Source organism: Myotis yumanensis, unplaced genomic scaffold (assembly GCF_028538775.1).
Source record: "Myotis yumanensis isolate MYYU_CA2020_CCGP unplaced genomic scaffold, mMyoYum1.0.hap1 SCAF_2, whole genome shotgun sequence".
In the NCBI taxonomy this organism is placed as follows: domain Eukaryota; kingdom Metazoa; phylum Chordata; class Mammalia; order Chiroptera; family Vespertilionidae; genus Myotis; species Myotis yumanensis.
This window is the reverse complement of record NW_027223753.1, coordinates 49,624,502-49,646,677: the sequence shown is the minus strand read 5'-3', so window position 1 is coordinate 49,646,677 and position 22,176 is coordinate 49,624,502. Positions and strand designations below refer to the sequence as shown.

General features: G+C 36.0%; 1 protein-coding gene and 1 non-coding gene across 3 annotated transcripts; one reads left to right on the top strand and one right to left on the bottom strand.

Moving 5' to 3' along the window:
• Positions 1 to 1,355: 1,355 nt before the first annotated feature.
• On the top strand, positions 1,356 to 20,994 carry DEPDC1 (DEP domain containing 1). Of its 2 annotated transcripts, XM_070403374.1 has the most exons (12): positions 1,356 to 1,491; positions 3,211 to 3,476; positions 6,500 to 6,656; positions 7,045 to 7,163; positions 7,576 to 7,706; positions 9,438 to 9,485; positions 12,615 to 12,755; positions 14,039 to 14,890; positions 15,315 to 15,487; positions 17,456 to 17,632; positions 19,147 to 19,332; positions 20,626 to 20,994. In XM_070403374.1, exons 1-12 carry the CDS (start codon positions 1,444 to 1,446, stop codon positions 20,761 to 20,763), a joined length of 2,436 nt encoding a protein of 811 aa, XP_070259475.1. In that variant the 5' UTR covers positions 1,356 to 1,443; the 3' UTR covers positions 20,764 to 20,994. The 2 variants fall into 2 exon arrangements, with proteins under 2 accessions (XP_070259475.1, XP_070259476.1); XM_070403375.1 differs by lacking the exon at positions 14,039 to 14,890.
• On the bottom strand, positions 11,706 to 11,827 carry LOC139004755 (small nucleolar RNA SNORA26). Its single transcript, XR_011470573.1, has one exon. It is a non-coding gene; the product is annotated as a small nucleolar RNA SNORA26 (small nucleolar RNA).
• Positions 20,995 to 22,176: the final 1,182 nt, after the last annotated feature.

Here is a 22,176-nt window from a genome sequence, read left to right as displayed (position 1 = left end):
GAAGGATGTCAGGAAGGATGTCTGGAAGATGTGCGGTTTAATTAGCATATTAAGCTCTTATTATTATAGACTAGAGCAGTGGTTCTAATGCCGAGACCCTTTAATACAGTCTTCATGTTGTGGTGACCCCCAATTTCATTGTTACAAATTGAACATAATTAAAGCATAGGGATTAATCACAAAAACAATATGTAATTATATATCTGTTTTCCAATGGTCTTAGGCGACCCCTGTGAAAGGGTCATTCGACCTCCAAAGGGGTCGGGACCCACAGGTTGAGAACCACTGGACTAGAGGCTCAGTGCATGAAATTCGTGCACATTTGGGGGGGGAGGTCCCTTAGCCCAGCCTGCACCCTCTTCAATCTGGGACCCCTTGGGGATGTCTGAACTGTCAGACATCCCTCTCCCAATCCAGGACTGCTGGCTCCTAACCGCTCACCTGCCTGCCTGATCGCCCCTGACCACTCTGCCTGCCAGCCTGATTGCCCCTAACTACCCTCCCCTGCTGGCCTGATCACACCTATCTGACCTCCCCTGCAGGCCTGATTGCCCCTAACTGCCTTCCCCTGCTGGCCTACTCAACCCTGACTGCTCTCCCCTGCCCACACCATGGTGGCTTTGTCCGGAAGGACATTCAGAAGGATGTCTGGAAGATGTCAGGTATAATTAGCATATTACCCTTTTATTATTATAGATGGTAAGTAGATTTTCTTAGGGGAAGCAATTTGGCAAGTTTCACATAACCTTCCCAAAGTCCTTACTGTGTACTTATGAAAATCGCCCCATGCACTGAATAAAGGGGGCAAAGGGGTAAACGTACATTTTTGCACTGGGGAGAACGGAATTATGGCACCTGCGTAAAGGTACCCGGCTGACAGTACTGCAACAAATACCACGGAAGTTTTTTAGAAGCAAAACCAAGGGGTTTTTCGGGTGAAAGCTATGCCTCTGGGATGCGCTGTTTTGCATGCTAACCACGACTCAAGATCCTTGAATAGCCAGGGTTTGCTTTTTCTTTTCAATTTTCAAATTCCCTTAAACCAAAGGCTGGGCTTCAAACAATCTGGTCTGGAAAGAATCCCGCCTCACCCTTGCTGAGTGTGGGAACTTGACTCCGCCTCGCCCACGACCTGGAGAGACAAAAAGGAACAGCTCCAAGGAAGGCAGGAGAGGCCCGGCAGAGCGGTGAGTACCAGGCACCAGGCACCGCGCCGCTCCAGGGTCCGAAACGCCTCCCGCCGCCCACGCCCGCTGCGCCGGGGCCCGGCGCGTCACGTGACCGGAGGCGTAGCCAATCAGCGCAGCCACTGCGTTATTCAAATCGGCGGCGCGGCCGGCGGAAAGGCTGGCCACACAGTCGGCTGGACCCGGCCGTCGTGTCACCTTCCACCGCCATGCACAGCTCCCCGCGCTGACGGACCTCCGGCCCGGAGGGGGAAGCATGGAGAATCGGAGTGTGCCTCCGGGGCCCTATCGCGCCACCAAGCTGGTAAGCAGAGCCCGCCGGCGTGATGGCCGCCACCATCTTTACGGGAGAGTGATGGTAGTTTTACCTGGGCGGAGGGAGGGCGCCCAGAGCCGCTGGGTGCGCTGGAGGGAGATGGAAACAGCATTAAGGGGGATCGCGGGGCAAGTCTGTCCCCCTCGGTTGCTGCGAGCACTCCGCGAAGGCGCATCCTACTCCCGCCTTGTTAGGGCTCCTGCCCGGGCAGCCGCCCCCCACGCCTGGTTTCCTGCATCCGCGGGCTCCGAGAAGAATTCCTATGAGTTCCGCTGCTTTGCGGGGTCAGACCGGGGGCCGGCCCGAACCTGGCAGGTTCGTTCGTGTGGCAGGCTCTGTAGAATTTAATGCAGACGGACCAGCCGAATGCCAGTAGGTAGCAGCTGACCCTGTCAAAACTAATACTCCCGGCATATTTGAGGTTCCATCCGGAACACTGCTGGGGCACCGCCAGGTGTGTGCCCGCGCCCTGGTTCTGTGACCTTAGGGGAGTCGCCTGACTTCTGGAGCCTCGGTTTCCAGGTAAAATGTGGGGCTGATAATGCATGTCCACCCTATGATGGCTCTGGAGAGGACATGCATGTGGAAGTGTGTTACGATATGTAGAATAAGAAACAACGTATCCAGAGGAACGGTTGCAGCTCATGATGTTTGCTGAATAAGTAAGTGAAATGTGGAGGTGTGGGAAGCAAGGAATGCGGACCTTGTGTTTTCAGCGGTGGTGAGATTTTGCCTGGTGATGTTGGGGCCGCATAGGTTAGATCCGTGATCACACAGCCAGCAGTGGCTAGGCCGGGCTTACAAATAAGATTTCTTGACCTCTGTAAGGTTGTTCAAATAAAAAGTGGGTGTTTAGTCTACACCACCAACACGTTCATGCTCCACAAACCTAAAAGTTTGGGTGATTTGAGGGCAATTTGGAAAATGTGCCTTTTAAAACTGTAGATATATCACAGTGTCATTAAATACACAGTGGACTTAAAATTTACTTAATTCACCCCATCTGTTCCATGTTCAATATTGGAATCTTCACATAAGAGATACTATAATAAATATATAAGCTATTTTAATATTAAAGGTGTTTCACCAGTGAAACTACTGCCTGCCATGAGTTTCGTTTGTGGCCAGCCCATAGTTACAAGCTCAGGTGCTAGAGTCCATCAAACCTGGGTTAGAATACCTGGGTTCATCACTGAGTTGTGTGACATTCCTCAAATTATTAAATCTCTCTGTGCTTCTCATCTAAAACTGGGATAATAATGTTCATAGAATTGCAAGAATTAAAGTGAAATGATTAATGTAAAGCATAGCGTCCGACACAAATGCTACCACCATATTATTAGTATTAATTGAGATGGTTTTTTTTAAAACCACAGGAATAAATATGTCCTCTTTTTAGAGAACTAAAGGATAGGTTCATTGCAGCTCTTTATTATTCCTAGGTTTCCTAAATAAGCCAACCAGCCAATGAAGTGCTTTTATTCAAAAAACTTATATGAAAATAATATCACAACAGTAGAATTAATTAAAATAAATCTGTATGAGATACCACATTTTCTATAGTACCAATAAGGTGAATGATTTCTTTATGAAATTTTATGATGTAATCGGATGTAAATGAAAGAATTTCCTTTGTCTAATTTATTTTAAATCAGTAAGAGATTTCATTTTTGTTAATTTTTAAAAAATATTTTACTTCTTTTGCAGTGGAATGAAGTTACGACATCTTTTCGAGCAGGAATGCCTCTAAGAAAACACAGGCAACACTTTAAAAAATATGGCAATTGTTTCACAGCAGGAGAAGCAGTGGATTGGCTTTATGACCTATTAAGAAATAATAACAATTTTGGTCCCGAAGTAACAAGGCAACAGACTATCCAGTTATTGAGAAAATTTCTTAAGAATCATGTAATTGAAGATATCAAAGGGAGATGGGGATCAGAAAATCTTTATGACAATGGTCAGCTATTCAGGTACTGAATAAAGAAATAACTGGAAAACTGAATTACTTAAAGTTTAACTCCACTTCTAGTACACTTTTACTAAAACAGCAGCTTCTTTTCTGTAGAGAAACTACGCTTAGTCTGATTAAGACCATTTAGAGAAGTTAAAGTTAATAGCTGCACAGTTCAAACTTTTAAAATGTTAGATAGTATATATAATAAAATAGGGAATTGGGAGGAAAGTGAGATATTAGCACTTCTGAAAGCTCTATAACATTTTAAGGACAGATCATTATTAACCTTTAATTTCATAGATTTAAGAATTACAAGACAAATTGTCACAGATCCTTGTCTTCAAGTACCATGATCTTATATAATTTAAGAATGCATGTGATAAGATAAATATTAGCAAACTTTATATAATAAATAACAGAAGAAACATACCACTGATTAAAGAGAATAATTAAGTGTTTATTGTGTATCAGAGACCCTGCTTTATGACTTACATGTTTTCTTATTTGTCATTGTAATAGTTAAGAAGGGTAGGTGTTAGCTCCTTTTTATAGATGCGGAAGCTGAGACTGTGCTCTAACAAATCATGTTACCTCTGTCTGAATATGTTCTTCCACCTTGAAACACTGTACCCACTTATCAAACTACGAAATACATTTCTCATGTCAGCTCTATTGTAGCCTTTTCCATGGAGCCTTGCTGAGTCTCTCAGGCACATAATTGCTTTTTCTCTCATGCACCCAGGATTCTTTGTTATATTTCCCTTAAAGTAGGTCTTTGGATTCTAATATCCATGTTTTTTTCCTCTGCAGAATTGGTACTTTTCAAATGAACTATCTTAGAAATGGATTCTTGCCTATGTTATCAAAGATGACTTATGCCGTACAAATAAACTGCAGTAAGGGCTATATGAACAGTTCATTTTGTATAACACCCTAGAAATCTTTCCTCTCTTAAGGACTCCTTAGTCACCTTGGTGGGCTCCTTGGCTGCTGCTCATCCTTTAGTTGTTACTGGTTTGCAAGGTCCTAGACTTTTCTCCACCTCTCTCCCTAAGTAATCTTATGCTATGCCTTCACCTGCTTTTCTTAAGACTTGCAAAACTCCAGCCAAAATATCTCTCCTGAGTTTTAGCCACTTTTTTTTTTTTGCCTATTAGGCACTTCAAATATAGCAAATAGAAAATCACTATCATCAAAAGAATGGCACTGTCTTCCCTTTAGATACCTTGACTCCCTTCCTTCTCCCCTTTAAATATGATTTAATTATAAAACAATTTCTATTGTGCTGCCTCAATAGTTCTCTGTTCTGTCCACTTTTCTCTCCACTAAGAATGTTCTTTTGGTTAGACCATTATTCTCTCTTAACTGGAATTCTACATAACTCTTCAACTAGACCCTCTGCCTCAGTATTTTACAATAGCAACTATAAAGTACATAATAAAGTTTTCCAAAAATGTATAAGACCTTCCTGGGGGAAATTATAAAATTGAAGATAATAAATGGAGAAGGATATCCTCTTCATGAATGAGAAGACTTAGAATCACAGTCGCTTTTTCATAAATTGATAAATTCAGTGCATTTTTATTCAAGACCTTTATCTATATAATTGTTTTTGTTGAATTTGACAAGCAGATTCTAAAGTTCACTTAATAATGTAAAGTCCAAGGCAATTTTGAAGAACAAGGAGGGAAGAATTGCCTTAACCTGGTATCTGGGCCTAAATTGAAACAATTAAGAACTGAGAATACAAACCCATACATATATGAGAAATTGGCATAACATATATGAATTAAATAACTATATATGAAAATACAACTGTTATGAGATTATATAAGAAAATATTTTAGGATGGAGGAATAAGAAAGAACTTTTAAGGTGACTTAAAGACTTATGCATAAATTAAGTGTATGATAAAAGATACCACTGAGTGAAAAAAATACCAAACCATATACTGTTTTTGTATGTTTATTAAAAGTATAAAAACATGAACAAGAAAAGAATATGCTAACTATAGGTTAATGATTTCCCTTAGGAAGAGAAAACTAGAATAAGCAAATAATTTCTTTCATAAAAAAAAAAAAAAAAAAAAAAGATGCCCTGGCCGGTGTTTTTCAATGATTAGAGCGTGGGCCCATGCACCAAAAGGTTGTGCATTTGATTCCCATCAAGGGCAAGTACCTGGACTTCAGGTTCGCTCTCTGCCCCTGTTAGGGACGCAACCAGTCACGTCTCTCTCAGGTCATGTTTCTCTCTTTTTCCCTCTCTCTCCATCCCTTCTACCTTCTACTCTCTCTGAAAAGCAATGGAAAAAATATCCTCAAGTGAGGATTCAAAAAAAACACATAATGAAATATTTGGTTAAATGTTAATTGCATTGGTTGATGGTTACATACATAGATGTTTTATATTATTTTCTGTATATATGTTTTTGTATATTTGAAATATTTATATTAAAATAAAAGGAAAAAGCTATATAATAATAAAGTGGCCTGGTTGGTGTGGTTGAGCGTCAACCCATGAGCCTAAAGGTCCCCAGTTCAATTCCCAGTGGGGTCACATGCCTAGGTTTTGGGCACAATCCCTAGTAGGGAGTGTGCATGAGGCAGCCAATCCATGTTTCTTTCTCATTGATGTTTCTATCTCTCCCTCGCTCTCTAAAATCAATAAAAACATTTAAAAAAAAAAAAGTAACAGAGACCAACTTCTGGAAATTAGAGCAGAAAATATATACAAATTAGATAACTTGGGGAAAATATTAGAAAATGTAACATTCTAAACTATTTTCTATGTAAATGATACCTCCCCGACATAATTGATTTAATAATAACCTTGAATTATCCAGAAATAAATTTAAAATAGCCAGTGTACTAAAGAAAGCAGGAAACTATTAAAGTAACTTTAAAGGTTTAATGGGAAAATCTATGTAGACTTTTCATTCCTTGATAATGTAAATCAGTTTTTTATGTGATTTTTAAGATAAACAAGCAGTAAGTTTGTTTCTGATCTACATTATTTAATTGCATATTATTCTTAAATCAGATTTCCTGCAAATTCTCCACTTAAAACTCTTCCACGGAGGCATCCAGAATTGAGAAAAAACAGCATAGAGAACTTTTCCAAAGATAAAGACAGTATTTTTAAATTACGAAACTTATCTCGTAGAACTCCTAAAAAGCATGGATTGCAATTCTCTCAGGTAAAACATCTTTTTTACTAATCACTAGTTTAAATATAACTACCATGTGCTTAATAATAGAATCGTTAAAAGTAAATGATTTTTTAAAAATATTTGTAGCCAGTATTTGACATTCTTAACTTTCCTTATACTTTAAAAATGTATGGAACTCATAGAAACAGTAATAAAAAGTGGTAGTGAGACATACTTGAAATAGTAATTATATGATTTAAGCGTGTTTTATTTTAAATTTATTTGAGTGTGATTTGCCCAACTGCAAAACCAAAAGCTTTATGTTACATTCTTTTATCAGGTAACACTTACCTCATAGATCCACATGGTGTGGGGTCAGTTCAAAATATCCTTAATTTGAGCATAACATATTAACCCAAAGTAATTCTCTTTTCAGGAAAATACTGAAAACATGAACTGTGAAATAATCAATGAAGATCAAGAAAACTCAGTTGATAATAGAGAAATAAGTCAGAAAGATATTGAAGAAGTTTGGAGATACATTATTCTGAACTAGTAAGCTAAAACAAACCAAGTTCCACAGATGTTTAGAATTTTAATTTTTCTTTTTTCATCCATATATGCTAAAGCAAAAGAGCAGTTTAATTCTCAAAGCTTAGAACTTAACTTGTATATGTGTTTCTTAGTGTTTTTGCTGTAATTCTAGGATAGTAGAAATAGAATGTTTTCAGTATGATTTGGTGTGGTGTTGTTTTTTAATTATAGCTGTATATTGGAATCCTTAAAAATTATAAAAATAAATATTTTTAAAATTAGATACTAAATATAAGCCTTTGAAGTTTGGTTTCAGGAAAAACAAAAACATTATACTCTGAGGGCTTTATTTGTTTGCCAAACCCTTTCATATTTATATTCTATTGTACTTAGTTTATGGAGGAAAAATGTTTGTGTTCTTTCTTCTCTTTAGCCTTCAAACCATTTTAGGGGTGTCATCCCTAGAAGAAGTCATAAATCCAAAACAAGTGATTCCTCAATATATAATGTACAACATGACCAATACAAGTAAACATGGAGTAGTTGTACTACAAGACAAATCAGGTTCGTATCAATAAAAGAAGTTGGACTCTTTTTAAACTTGCAAACAAAGGTGATAGCTATTGTGGGGGTGCACAGAGACCACAGTGTAGAAGGAAGGATAGTTTAATTGAAAGAACATCAGGGACACTATTGCTTTATCACGGGTGCTTTAGCAATCACAGTGGAATATTTTTTCAGTCAATATCATATTATATTATTTTAGCTCTTAAGATAGATTCATGATTTTTTTTTTAATGGCATGCTTAAACATCCAAAAAAAGGTATCTATCTATATAAAAGCCTAAGCGACCGAACAACCCGTCAAGCAGTCACTATGACGAGCACTGACCATCAGGGTTCAGACACTCAACGCACAGGATTGGGCCCCCTCCTGTCTGGATCAGGCCTCCGGGGATCAGGCTCCCTCCCTTCTGGATCAGACCTGCGGGGATGGGGCTGAAACTGGCTCTCTGACATCCCCAAGGGGTCCTGGATTGTGAGAGGGTATAGGCCAGGCGAGGGACCCCACCGGTGCACGAATCAGTGCACCTGGCCTCTAATACAAATATAATTAAAACCATTGATTAGTCACATTTTATTGAAGACCTATAATGTGCCAGGCATTGTCCCCAAGATTTAGTGATGAACAAGAGGGAATGGCCATGCCTTCCTGGAGCTTACATGAGCATATAAAATTAAAGGGGTCAAGACATATGCAAAACTGAAGTAACACAATAAAATAAGCCCAACCTCTCAACACCAGTACTCTAAAGAGCACTGGCTTTGTATTATGTATATGTTTTTTATATTATTATATACATTTATATAATGTATTGATTTCAGATATAAGTTAGGAAAATCGGAAATAATTCAAGGCAGATACATTAGAAAATATTACAAAAAGTATATCAGTAAATGCACTCAAAATGTTGTCTTTTGTTTTTCATCCTCATGGGAAGTTATGTTTATTGATTTTTGAGAGAGAGGAAAGGAGAAGGAGAGAGAAACATCAGTCAGTTGCCTCCCATATGCACCCTGATGTGGGATCAAACCCCAAACTTAGGTATGTGCCCTTATCAGGAATCGAACCTGTGACCTTCTGGTGCACAGGATGGCATTCCAATCAACTGAGCCATCCAGCCAGGGCTTGAGTAATTTTTTAATAATCAATTGCTATTTATAGAATTAATTGAAATGTATTACTTTGAGTTTCTGTTTGTATGCAAGAACTTTGAGGTTTTAATTGTAGGAACAAATAGTAAATGTCAAAATTTAAGAGTTATGTTACATATGCATTTGGCTTTGGACCATTCCAGTGGTCCAAAATAACTGTATATGCTCTCATCCAAGCTTTCTATTCTTTATAACTATAAACTTTTGAAGTCAAGTGTTTGTATGGTTTTTATGTTTGTATCAAAAAACTGCTGGATTTTATGCAGCATATTTCAATTATTGATAATGAAAAGATTTGAAGCAGGTCTCACTGTGAAAGCACACTAATATTCAAATATACCTTGTTTCAATTATAGGTCTCTCTCCAGTCAGTAATATTAATGTAATATAGCTATAGTCAGAACAGAGATGAGGATAAAGTAAAGATGGTGGTAATGGGTAGAGATTAATGTTAATTTATTGCTAACCACCTCCCATAAAATAATTAATCCTTGATTTGAAGGTAAGTATTAAGTTTTAAATATACTATCAAAAACATTGTGAATTACTAAACAATGTTCATAATTTTTTTATGTGTAGATGATCTTCCTCATTGGGTATTATCTGCCATGAAGTGTCTAGCAAATTGTAAGTTAAATAATATGTATATATGTTTTATATTGATAGTGTTTAATAAGAACAGAGAAATATTTTTAAATGTATTAAATTTCTGATAAAATTAATGTATATAATTTATTTTGATGTTTAAATGAAAATCTAGTAGAACTGGTTACATTTCTTTCCATGTGGAGTATGTTATAGAGCCCTTAATTTTTTCATTGCAGATGGTGATTTTATAATTCAAGCCCATAATTTATAGTTCAATTTTCATAAATCATAAAATCTTAGGCTAGAAGATCTCAAATGATTTTTTGGTATAATCTACATCAGTTGTCTCAGTAAGAACCAGAGTTCAAATAGCAACTTGTAAGTAAAGCAGCTATAAATGGAAAGTTTCAATCAGAAATGAAGTCTCATTAAATCCACTTCAAACCCCTTGCCATTGTACACAGCTATAACATTCAGATGTTCCATGAACAAGCTTCTACTCTATAGGATATACCAGGGACAGTCAACAGGTATGTTGCAAGAATTTTTAAAACATGCAATACCTGACTATTTAGTCAGAGGCACTGACCTCTTTTCCCTTAAAATGTCAAATAAAAAAATGATAATAGTCAACACAGGAATAGCTATTTGGTGTGAATGCCCTCTCTTGAACTGTAAATATATAGATCATTTAGTAGTGTTGTATCTTATTGGGCACATCTCATAATAAGGTTGTGTCTGATTGGTTAATTCTTGGTATCAGAAATCCTTATATACAAGTATAGGCACTTAAATTTTTTTAAAGTTACTTTGGAGCAAAAAGGATGGGCAATTATTATTTTTTTGTAAGTCAATCAAAAGTATACATATATTTTTTTGTGAGATTGGCAAAAAATATATTTTATGGTATGCTGCAGAATTTTAATGATTAGTTTATGTGTAGATGAAAAGGGTTGAAAATTGCCAGGATATACTAATGAGACTTTTGTGAAAAAAAATCTGTTACTAATCAGCAAATTATTTTTTAACATTGTCATCAAGCTTTTTTCACATTGATCAGTGATAACTGATTTTTATAATTTAAGATTCCAATCAGGTACAAAAACCTAATTGCTTTTAAGAGCAATTTGAAAAATTTACAGAGGTGTGTGAGTCTAAATCATCAAAAGTTAAGTTATATTTTAATATTTTGTTACAAAGGTATTTTTCTAGTCTTTATAAAATTACTATTTTACTAATGTTCAATATAAGTATATATTCCCTTGTTGTCCACTGGGTGTCAATATGACAAAATAACAATGAAGTAAATCATGTATATTATAGATTTTATTTATTAAATCGAGGTAAAGATCTTGGTCATAATCTTAAAATTTTTGAGTTTTTCTTTCTACCTTCCCCCTACCTCACTGCCCTCCACTCTCATACCTTAGCTCATGGTTTGCAGGTCAGATAAGCTTACTTCCAGGTATTTCTCTGATGCCCCATCTTGAGAGATTTGTGTCTTCCCTTTCTTCCCAGTCCATGTTATACCTAAATGATACCAAAAATGTAATTTACTGAATTCCACTTTAATGAGAGTATATGTAGCCAAGTATTAAGACTTTTACTTGTTATTTAATCCCCCACAGTTATCCTGTCACATATAAGAATTAGTGGTCAGTATACTATTACATTTTTTTTCTAGAAAGAAAACGTAGGCTTAGAAAAGTATTCTAATGCATAGATTCTATAACTATAAATTATATAGTTTTATATAGTTTTTTCCAGTAAGATGTTTCATCTTAGAAAATTTCTATTGATTATCAATTTTTTATTCTACATATTAAAAATATTTCTTATATCCTCCTTAGAAAAAAGTTTATTTTGCTCTACATAAAACCCATGTTAGCCTCTATGCTATTAAATGTGTGTGTAATATATGATTTGTTTTCTTTAATCCTTTTTTTAGTGTGTGTACTCACACATGTGGAGCCATAAAAAATTTAGAAACAGAAATAAGAAATCATTTGGATTTAGGAAGAGAAGGATTTTACCTTGAAATATAGCACACTGACTCTAAATTACTAGGGAAGATTTAACCTCTCAGGAATCTTTTTTTTTTTTTAACTATGCCTCCAGATCCTTAGGGCAAGCCCAGATCAGTGTTTAGAAACTACTAAATTAGTAAAGCAGAAACAAACATTTCTAGGTCAGTAATTCCAAGCTCCCCTTCCATAGATTCTCATCTGTATAGAGGAGTTCTTATTTTTTTTTTTTTCCAACTGTGACTCCAGACAGGGTCCAAAGAGGAGTTTTACCATCTCTTCTCTGGGTTTTATGGGGACTTAATTTACCCTTCTGTGTTAGCCTCTTACGGCACTGCGTCAACCTTAAAAGGGCACAGTAAAGGGCGTGAGTTCTTATTTGTAATAGGCACATTGGATGATTCCCATTATATAGTCCATGGACCACACTTGAAATGTTGGACCTCAAGGTCCTGGGTTCTGCTCTCACTTTACATTGCTTAAGTCTAAGCTAAGGCAAGCACGTCAAACTCAAAGGCTAACATGGGCCAAATAAACAAGGCTTAAGTTTATGTGGGCCGCAAAAAACCTGAAAGTTTCCATTTTCATAGAAACGTGGGTTTATTTCGATAGAGACATGCTGAATACAAAGGGCTGAAATAAATGAATAATCGTTAACATAAAATAATAGGACCTTTCAATGAAAATTAATATTTTTTCTTACCAGACATTGAATAACTGCACAGATTAATTAATAAGTGTAACGCAAATAAAATCAGGCAAAATTTATTCATGAAGATGTAAATTTGCAAAGACAGTTTGTAGGAATTATTTGTATTATCCAAATATTCTTTGTTTTTTTAAAATGAATTGTGGTAAAATTCCATTAAAATAAACGTCCCTAATGCTTTTAATATATATTTCAAATTTTGCTTTATATGCAGTTTTTCGGGCTTATAGATATTTAAAAAATGGTAGTAATTGCAGTGACTTCTGCTGAAAAGATGATGAGAAGGAATGAGGTGTGCACAACCCTTTAAATGTTTGAACTGTGACAGAATTTGTTGTTAAAAATAGTTCCTTCATGAAACACAGGTTTCATATTTTATATTTAAAAATCTGTTTATAAATATCACTTAATATTTTTTTGCCTTTTACTTCTTAGGGCCAAGAAGTAATGATATGAATAATCCAACCTACGTTGGATTTGAACGAGATGTATTTAGAACAATTGCAGATTATTTTCTAGATCTCCCTGAACCTCTACTTACCTTTGAATATTATGAATTATTTGTGAACATTTTGGGTATGTATGGATTTTACTTATTGTTTAAATTTATTTCATTAAAATTTTCAAGTCTCCCATAATTTAAAATATCAAAAAAATATAGGTAAATATGAAGGCAGCAAGCTATACCATATTTTTAAATTCAGGAATATTCTGATTGCTGTTGTGTTGTTTTCCAATAATTTATATATATCAATCCAACACCAATTCTCCACATCAATCAGGTGTCCTACAATTCAATTTATTTTTGATACTAGCCAAGACCCTACAAGTTAAAGAAAAAGCCTGATGCAGTCTACCCATTGTTAGTGCAGACTCCACAGATTAAGGGCTGAGTTCCACAAGTCTGCTCTAACTTCAGGCACTATCTGCAAATGAGGTCCTCAGGTTTACTCACTCTCCACCCCTCCCCACCTCTGGCTAACTACCAATTCAGGAGTTAGCATGAAACCCCTCAGGTTGAATAATTCACTACAGGGAATCAGAGCTCTGGGAAGTGCTTTACTTAATGATTACCGTGTGTTATAAAGGATGCAAGTCTGAAAGAGCCAAATGGAAGGAGAGACATAGGGTAAGTTATGGGCTGTGCAAAGCTTCCATGCCCTCTCCAGGAGTGCCACCCTCCTAAGCACATCCATGTGCTCACCAACCCGTAAGCTTCCTTAAACTTATTGTTTCAGAGTTTTAACTGAGGTTTCATTACATAGGCATGATTGATTAATTCATTCATTGGTTGTTGGTGATTACATTACTTCTCCAACCCCTTCAGGGAGGTCTGAGTTAGGGCTGAGGATTCCAACCTTCTAAACAAGGCCAGCCCTAAGTCCCCTCATTAGCATAAACTCAGATTGCTCTAATAGGCTTATTATGAATAACAGAAGATTCCTTTCACTCCAGAAATTCCAAGGATTTTAGGAGCTCTCTGCCAAGAACCAGAAACAAAGACCAAATACATATTTTATTATACTATATGTTAGTTATAATTAAGAGCTTTTTAATACTTTTAGACAATGAGCAGATATTTTAATGTATTTGACTCAATCTGTTTAATTCAATTGTTGAAATAAATTTTAGTTATTGGTATCACAAATTGAAAACCTCTAGTCAGTCTTGCACTTTGTAACTGAATGTTGCATGTGTCCTGTTTTAAGTGGCTTCTGAATTCAGCAACTGCTATTTGTATTATACTAACAATATGTACTATAGTGATGCTTTATTTTTTTAACTTTACTGTTGTTTTTGTTTTATTTTTGTCCACTGTCATACAGTTGCATCTTAATTTTTGTTTCATTTCCTGGTAGTTGTTTGTGGCTACATCACAGTTTCAGATAGACCCAGTGGGATACATAAAATCCAAGATGATCTACAGTCTTCAAAAATCCTTCACTTAAACAGTTTGAATTCCTTCAAATCAACTGAGTGTCTTCTTCTCAGTCTGCTTCGCAAAGACAAAAACAAAGAAGAATCAAATACTACTGAGAGACTGCAGATAAGCGATCACGGATTTCAAGAAAAATGTGTTAAGAAAGTGCAGCTAGTTGATTTAAAAAACAGAAGAGCCAGTGCTAATGACATAATAGGAGGAAGCTGTCATAGTTTAATAGGCTTAAGTAGTATGCATGCTTTATCCTCTAACATCAAACCAAGGTGCTATTCTTTAGAAGGAATTATAGATTTGCCAGGGAGTTCATGTAAAGAGGTCTCCAATGTCATCCATCAATCTATTCTGAATATAGAAGGACAAAATAATAAACAATTTTTAGAGTCTGAGATCAAACAGGAATCCATAATGAATCTTCATTCTGAGGAAAGTATTCAAAAGCCACTCTGTGTTGGTTTTAAGAGAACCTCTACTATGACTGTTCAAGACCAAGAAGAGTTATATAATGGGAAAAGCAAGTCAAGACAGCTTTGTAGATCTCAGAGTTTACTTTTAAGGAGTAGTGCGAAGAGGAATAGTTATATCAATATGCCAGTGGCTGAAATTATCATGAAACCAAATCTTGGACATGGCAGCACAAGTGTGCAAACAGCTATGGAAGGTGAACACGGAGAGTTTAGTGCCACAATCAATAAAAGACTCTGCAAAAGTACAATAGAACTTTCAGGAAATTCTTTACCTTCAGCCTCTTCTATGTTGACTGGCACAAAAAGTAAGGTTGATGCTTTCATTGCACGTAATATTAACTATTAGTGTTTACTAACTATTTTTGCTTGCCTGGCTTTTCTTCTCTGAAATTGCTTTTTTCTCCCTCCAGAAGGAAAGTTTCTTACTGTAAAAGACTTGTCATGATATAACCAAGATTTATTCTACTTACCTAAAGCACTTCCTTTTTTTCAATTTCACTTATTCTGACTCATTTTAGTTGTAATAACTATAGGATGTTAATACTCAAATAAGTTATGAAGAAATTAATGAGAATCTTAATCATGCTTTTGAGGAATCTGGAAATTTCTAGTTAAAAGAAATGAAATATAGAAATATTATTTTACTTTAAGTAACTCCATATGCTAATAGTATGAAAGCAACTAATGTTATTGATTATTTTTTTCGGGGTTGGGGACTTTGCTTTCTAGGTTTGCTGCAACCTCATTTAGAGAGGGTTGCCATCAATGCACTACAGTTATGTTGCTTGTTACTTCCCCCACCAAATCGTAGAAAGCTTCAACTTCTGATGCGCATGATTTCTCGGATGAGTCAAAATGTTGATATGCCCCAACTTCATGATGCAATGGGTACAAGATCACTGGTAAGTTGATCTCTTAAGGAAAGAATAAGCCCTGGTTCATAAACAAAACAAAACAAAAAAAGGAAACCAAACCATCTAAAAGTACTACTTGAGTGCTGGCATGGTCTTGACATCCTAGTTTCTTAGGTTAGAAATGCTCTTAAAAGTCTAATATTTCCTAGAAATAAAATGTTGACATATTAATCCTTTGTGCCCAGTCTGTTATACTTTAACATCGTGATCTTTTAGTCTGAAAATTTTGCCTCTTCACTCATCCTGTATCACTTCATAGTCGAACCATCTTATATTGCCTTGTGTCACTTTTGTTTGGTGGGAAGGAAGAGGAGATGTAGGTATTGTTGGAAGCTTAAGGGTACTAACTCTGAAGCAGAAAGTTAATGGAAATGCATGTATAGTAAATCTAAATGTTTCAGAGATTGTGGTAAGCAGTATTTGATGAATTATGTGAATTAGAATGGCACATCATTGTGGTCAAGGAGTTGAAAGAGACTACTATGTAGCCATCTCAGGTTCTATATGAGGATGAGGGCAGAGGTATTTATGTGCAGATATTGATTGCAGTATGAACTCTTGAATGTAGTCTCATCTCGTCCCTTCCCTTCCCTTCCCTTCCCTTCCCTCCCCTTCCCTTCCCTCTCCTCCCCTCCCCTCCCCTCCCCTCCCCTTCCCTTCCCTCTCCTCCCCTCCCCTCCCCTCCCCTCCCCTCCCCTCCCCTCCCCTCCCCTCCCCTCTCTTCCCCTCCCCTCTCCTCCCCTCTCTTCCCCTCCCCTCTCCTCTCCTCCTCTCCAGAGCTAACTCTCCTCACAATGGAGTTTCAATTTACAAGAGGTTTTGTACCAAGGAATTTGGAGCTAATATCTATTTTTCCACTCATTAGGGACAGTTCTTTTACAATGATAGACCTAATATAAGGAGGAAGAATTATTCTTGAGTAATTGTAGCACCACCTTTTGAAAGAAGGTATTTTGTGAAAATAATTTGAGAGACATGAGTAGGAAGGAGATCATTTTGTTATTACACTTTTTGAGTGCGAGGTTATGGGACATCTGAGTGAAATTTATCTAACAGAATGTTGGAAATGTGAGTCTGGTGAAGAAAGTTCAGGGCAGAAGGCAGATTTTTGGAAGAGGTAGTAGTTGAAGCTATGAGAGTAAATGAGCTCTACAAAGCCGAGAAAGAAGAAGAAAACACTGAGGACTAAGCTTTGGAGGGAGATAGGAAACCTGCCTGATATGCAGGAATAAAACCAAAAGTATTTCAATTCAGTATGCTCATCATATATTATGTGAAAAATACTTAAAACAGAATTCTGATATTCTAATTATTTTAGAATGAGGTATGAGTATGTGTGACTTATATAAGCTAGCGGATTATATGGATATGAATAAGTAAATGAGCTCTGAAATATAAAATGTATTCCAGAATTTGAAGACTCTTTGTAACCATTAACATTTATATGTTATATTAGAGGCCTGATGCATGAAATTTGTGCAAGAGTAGGCTTTCCTTCCCCCAGCTGTTGGCACCGGCTTCCCTCTGGCACCCAGGATCCGGGCTTCCCTCACAGCCCAGGCTTCATCTGGAAGGTCATCCGGTCTAATTAGCATATTACACTTTTATTATTATAGTCTCCTGGTTTGTGTTTTTGTGAGATTAATGTAATAAGTCGTTGCTCTCTAATAGTCTTTAAGCAACATATCTATATGGTATTAACGGGACCTATGGTCTTTGCTGACAAAATTGTAACAAAGTTAAAAGTTAATTATTCCATATTATTAATGGAATAATATTAAGGAAATACATAACAAATACTTTAAAAAGAAGAATAAACATTCTTACCTTTCTAATAAAATTATTTTTCTCATTTTTAATCTGAAGCCTGCTTATCATGTGCTACCCAGAAATTACTGTTATTATAGCATAGAAAACCTTAGGTTTTTAAATTCACATCTCTTAATATGTTTTTAGATGATACACACATTTTCTCGATGTGTGCTATGCTGTGCCGAAGAAGTGGATCTTGATGAGCTGCTTGCTGCAAGATTAGTTTCTTTCTTAATGGATCATCATCAGGAAATTCTTCAAGTACCCTCTTACTTACAGGCTGCAGTGGAGAAACATCTTGACTACTTAAGAAGGGGCCTTGTATGTATTATATAAGTCAAAATTATCTGCATTAGGTGCTCTCCTTCCCAGGTGCATACCCTGCGCCTCTCCCTTCTTCCAACCCCTCCCCTCCCCCCTAGGTGCCTCACCTTTACCTTCCACACTTCTAAGCTCCAAGGGCCCTTCCTTTGCCTCTATAACTTGGTTCCTAAGCCCACTTCTTATACGAATTACTTCTACCTCTGGTTTTTCAAAGAAATATTCTCTTATAGTTTGAAACAAACAAAAATATTCTCTGCATTAAGTCAGTTGCAAGTGGCAAACTCATCTCAAACTAGCCTAGTCAGAATGGAACACTTTATCAGCTCACATTAATAACCTCTAAAAGTCAGGACTGTAGACAGAATCTGGGGAATCAAATAGCAATGGGACTCTCTTTTCATCCTTCTGTTTCTTATTTCCATTTTGGTCCTGTATTTGACAAATGGCCCTTCAACATGATGGGAATATGGCTGATTAAAGCTCTTGCCGAATCCAGTTTGGCTCAGGGGATAGAGCGTCGGCCTTCGGACTGAAAGGTCTCAGGTTTGATTCCGGTCAAGGGCATGTACCTGGGTTGCGGGCACATCCCCAGTAGGAGATGTGCAGGAGGCGGCTGATCGATGTTTCTCTCCCATCGATGTTTCTAACTCTCTATCTCTCTCCCTTCCTCTCTGTAAAAAATCAATAAAATATATATATTTTTTAAAAAAAAAAAAAAAGCTCTTGAGTTACAAACTTATGTTTGCAATCCTCCATCCAATTTGAAAAGTTCTTAGTATGGACTCTGGCCCAATCTAGGATATCTAAATGCGTAACCTTTGGGTGATTGAGAGTGAGTAGCTTGGAGAGAGGACCTCGTTCTTCAAAAAAGGTCAGGATTGTGAGTGTACAATGGGGAGGAACTGTTTACAAGGAGGAGAGAAGACGTACTGAGCAGCCAAAAACAACAGATGTCTACTACATTCAGTCTTTGGCTACCCAGCACATATATTCATGTTTCTTCCCATACATACCATTCTAACATTGCCCTGCTTACAATTACAACTATCCCCTATACTTTTTTTTTTTTTTTTTTTTTGCCAATAGGATGTTATGGGCTCAACCCATGTCATTGCACCTCAAAAACAGTAGAAGAGTACTTTTAACTGTTACTGTGTCAAATATTCATGTTTTAAGATGCATTAAAATACCACTTCAGTTAATGTTTTGTAGTTAAAATAATAAAATCCATGATTAATAGTTATAATGATGATAGCTACTTTTATTTAATACTTCTTGTGTGCTAAACACTTTATATATATTATTTCATGTAATCAGGGGATACTTCACACACCAAGAAAAGTTAAAATACTTACTGAATCAAAGCTGGTAGGTTATGGAGCTGAAATTTAAACCTTAAAGTGTTGAATGTTTGGTGGCAAAATAATAGGTACTAAAAGCCATCAAAAGAACACTTCATCAAATAGGAACATGACCAGAATTAATAGACTGTATCATTTTGTTCACTACAGATTAAAAATCCTGGAGATGGACTGATTGCGCCTTTGCCAACATATTCATACTGTATGCAGATTAGTGCTCAGGAGTTTGATGAACAAAAGGTTTCTACCTCTCAAGATGCAATTGCAGAACTTTTGGAGAATATTATTAAAAGCAAGAGTTTGCCTCTAAAGGAGAAAAGGAAAAAACTAAAACAGGTAGGAGGATGAGCAAGTTCTCAATCATGTAAATAATTTTTAAAATGTTGCTGATTATTACTTAATAACACAGCATTTAATATCTCGTTTTAATATTTCTTTAATATTGGATATATAAGCTGCATATGACTACCTGCCTGGTTTTACTCTTTGCTCTTAAATTTTAATAATAATAATAACAGTTACACTCCTTTACTTCTAGTGTTCTGTATGATTATAGTTTGGATTAGGATGGTAAAACAATTACAAAATTTGGATTATATTACATAACTTTTAGTGACTCATCATTACCATTTAGAATTTTTAGCTCTACATCAAGAACCAGTAGCCACATGATTCTGCTAAGTTCAATTTCAAGTCTCTGAAATGTAATAGACACCTGTGACCTTCATAGGCTTTTTTCAGTGGGAAGGAAGAAGATCTGGAGATTAGAGGGAGATTTAGCAGAAGAGAATCATAGAAAGTTAATACTGAAATCTTAAGAAATCTTACAGTGTACCTTTTATATATGAGAAAGCAGAGGGAGAACAAGGATAAGTTGAAAGGTATTCATCTCTGTAATACAGTCAAACCTTGTTTCTTGAATGTCTCCCATCTCCAACAGTTGGGTTCCGGACCAAGCTGTACACAGGAAAACTGTCTCAATTGTCAACCAAAACTTCAGTTTTTGCCTGACAGCCCTTTCATGCTGACAACTCAGCATGACAAAAAGTGTCTCTCAGGCAACAAAGGAGAGAATGCTTTTGTTGTGATGATGATTAGCACAATTTTAAAACATGAAGTGGCCATCAAGAGTGCTAATGTTGCTAAGGATGTGAAAGTGCTCACAAAGCAACAACCACAAGCAAATGAATAGGTAGAAAAACTGTTGTTGATTGGATAAAGGAAAAGCAGTTAGCAGGTGATAGCATTTTAGAGGCAGTGGTATCTAACAAATTCCTTTAAGGCTAGTAGGCGTGGTTCCATAAATTTAAGAAAAGAAGTGTTTATTTATAGGTTAACAGTACTTTAGACTTAGACATGTACTGTATATAAGAAAGGTTAAAACGGAATCAATTGGAGGTTTGGGATGGATTAATTCAATTTACATTATTTCTAATGGGAAAAAATGATTCGGTTTTCAAACAAATCACTTCTCAAATAGGCTTCTGGAACCTTGACTGAATTAAGTTCGAGAAATGAGGTTCCACTCTACATCTTTGAGAAAGGCACAGAATTAATTTAAAATATATACTGGCTTCAGCTAGAATAATAATGTTAAATTACTCTCTAAGTCCTTATGTAATTTTTAAGTTTCAGAAGGAATATCCACAGATATATCAGAAAAGATTTCCAACCACGGAAAGTGAAGCAGCACTTTTTGGTGATAAACCTACAATCAAGCAACCAATGCTAATTTTAAGAAAACCAAAGTTTCGTAGTATGAGATAGTAACTGAATTACAAATTATATAATACTTGTGAAACTTAAGTAAATAAAGCCATATCTAAGAATCCAGCTACTTTTTAAAAAGGAAGTCTGTTTATTATTTAGGTTTTTCCTAAACAAAGCACATTGTACAAGGAAGTGCCAAAATAGTTTTTATCAATGTGAAATTGCTAAGAAATTAGTGGATCCCAACTGAGAGAAAATAATAATAGATGATACCAGATATTTTAATAGAAATCAATCTTTGTTTTTTTATAGAACTATCTGGAAAAGCTATCATCGTGTGTACTAAAATTATATTTACTTGAATTTTAAAACTGACATGTTCAGTAAAATTAATCTCTAATTCTGTTTTCAAAAGAAAACTCAGCATGTGTACATATGGATATTAGCTTAAAGAATTAGTTGTGTAAGGTTACTTTTGTTTTTAAGTTAAGAATGTGAAGAATATTTGAAAACTCAATGAATTCTCAACTGCTAAATATTGCACTCATTGTTTTTACTTTTGATCTATTTATATATGTATGTGTTTTTAAGATGTGTATATATAGACTTTGGTTTGCCTTAAAAATGTATCCTAACTGTTTCAGTCATTCATTTTTTTCAGTAAATATGTAAGACAATCATGTATTCATTCATAAGATATTTATTTAGCAACTACTATGAGCCTTTCATTATTTTAGGTATGGAGAGACAATGATGAATAACATAAAACCTCCTCCCTTAAAGTATTTATTTTCTAATTAAGGGAGATACACCTAACAGATACTTAAAAATAACAATACACCCACCCCCCAAAAATCAAGTCGTGGGGAGTCCTTCAGCTGAAGACTGACCTCTTTGATTATGAGACAGTTCTCTAAGCTAGTATTTTGTATTTTTCAACCTGTTACCTATTAGAGTCACCTGGAGAGTTTTTAATAATATATTCTTAGGCCCTACCTTATAACAAATCCAAATTTTGAGGGATGGTATATAGCAGCAATTTTCAACCTTTTTCATCTCATGGCACACATAAACTAATTATAATATTCTGTGGCACACTGAAAAATCTTATTATATTTTTGCCAATCTGACAAAAAGAAGGGTATAATTCTGATTCAGTCACACTGGACAGCTATTGCTGTGTTGGCTGTTGTTTTTTCATTTGACAACCTAAGGGAAGAGAGGTCAGTGCCCCTGACTAAATAGTCACATATTGCATGTTTGAAAAGTTCTTATGGCATACCGGTTGAAAATAGGTGGTATATAGTATAGGTATCAGTATTTTTCAAGCTTTCTATGTGATTCCAGTATTCAGCCAACTTTGAGAATCAGTGCCCAAAACACTCTGTAAAATAAATGTCAGGCTGGGGCACACTGGCTTTTTATTAGAAGAAAATCTATAATAAAAGGGTAATATGCTAATTAGACCGG

Bases quoted from the DNA above. Each gene is read 5' to 3' on its own strand.
- DEPDC1 (XM_070403374.1), top strand. From the start codon at position 1,444: ATGGAGAATCGGAGTGTGCCTCCGGGGCCCTATCGCGCCACCAAGCTG. The intron at 6,657-7,044 runs GTAAAACATCTT...TTCTCTTTTCAG, and splicing joins ATGGATTGCAATTCTCTCAG to GAAAATACTGAAAACATGAA. The intron at 14,891-15,314 runs GTAAGGTTGATG...TTTGCTTTCTAG, and splicing joins TATGTTGACTGGCACAAAAA to GTTTGCTGCAACCTCATTTA.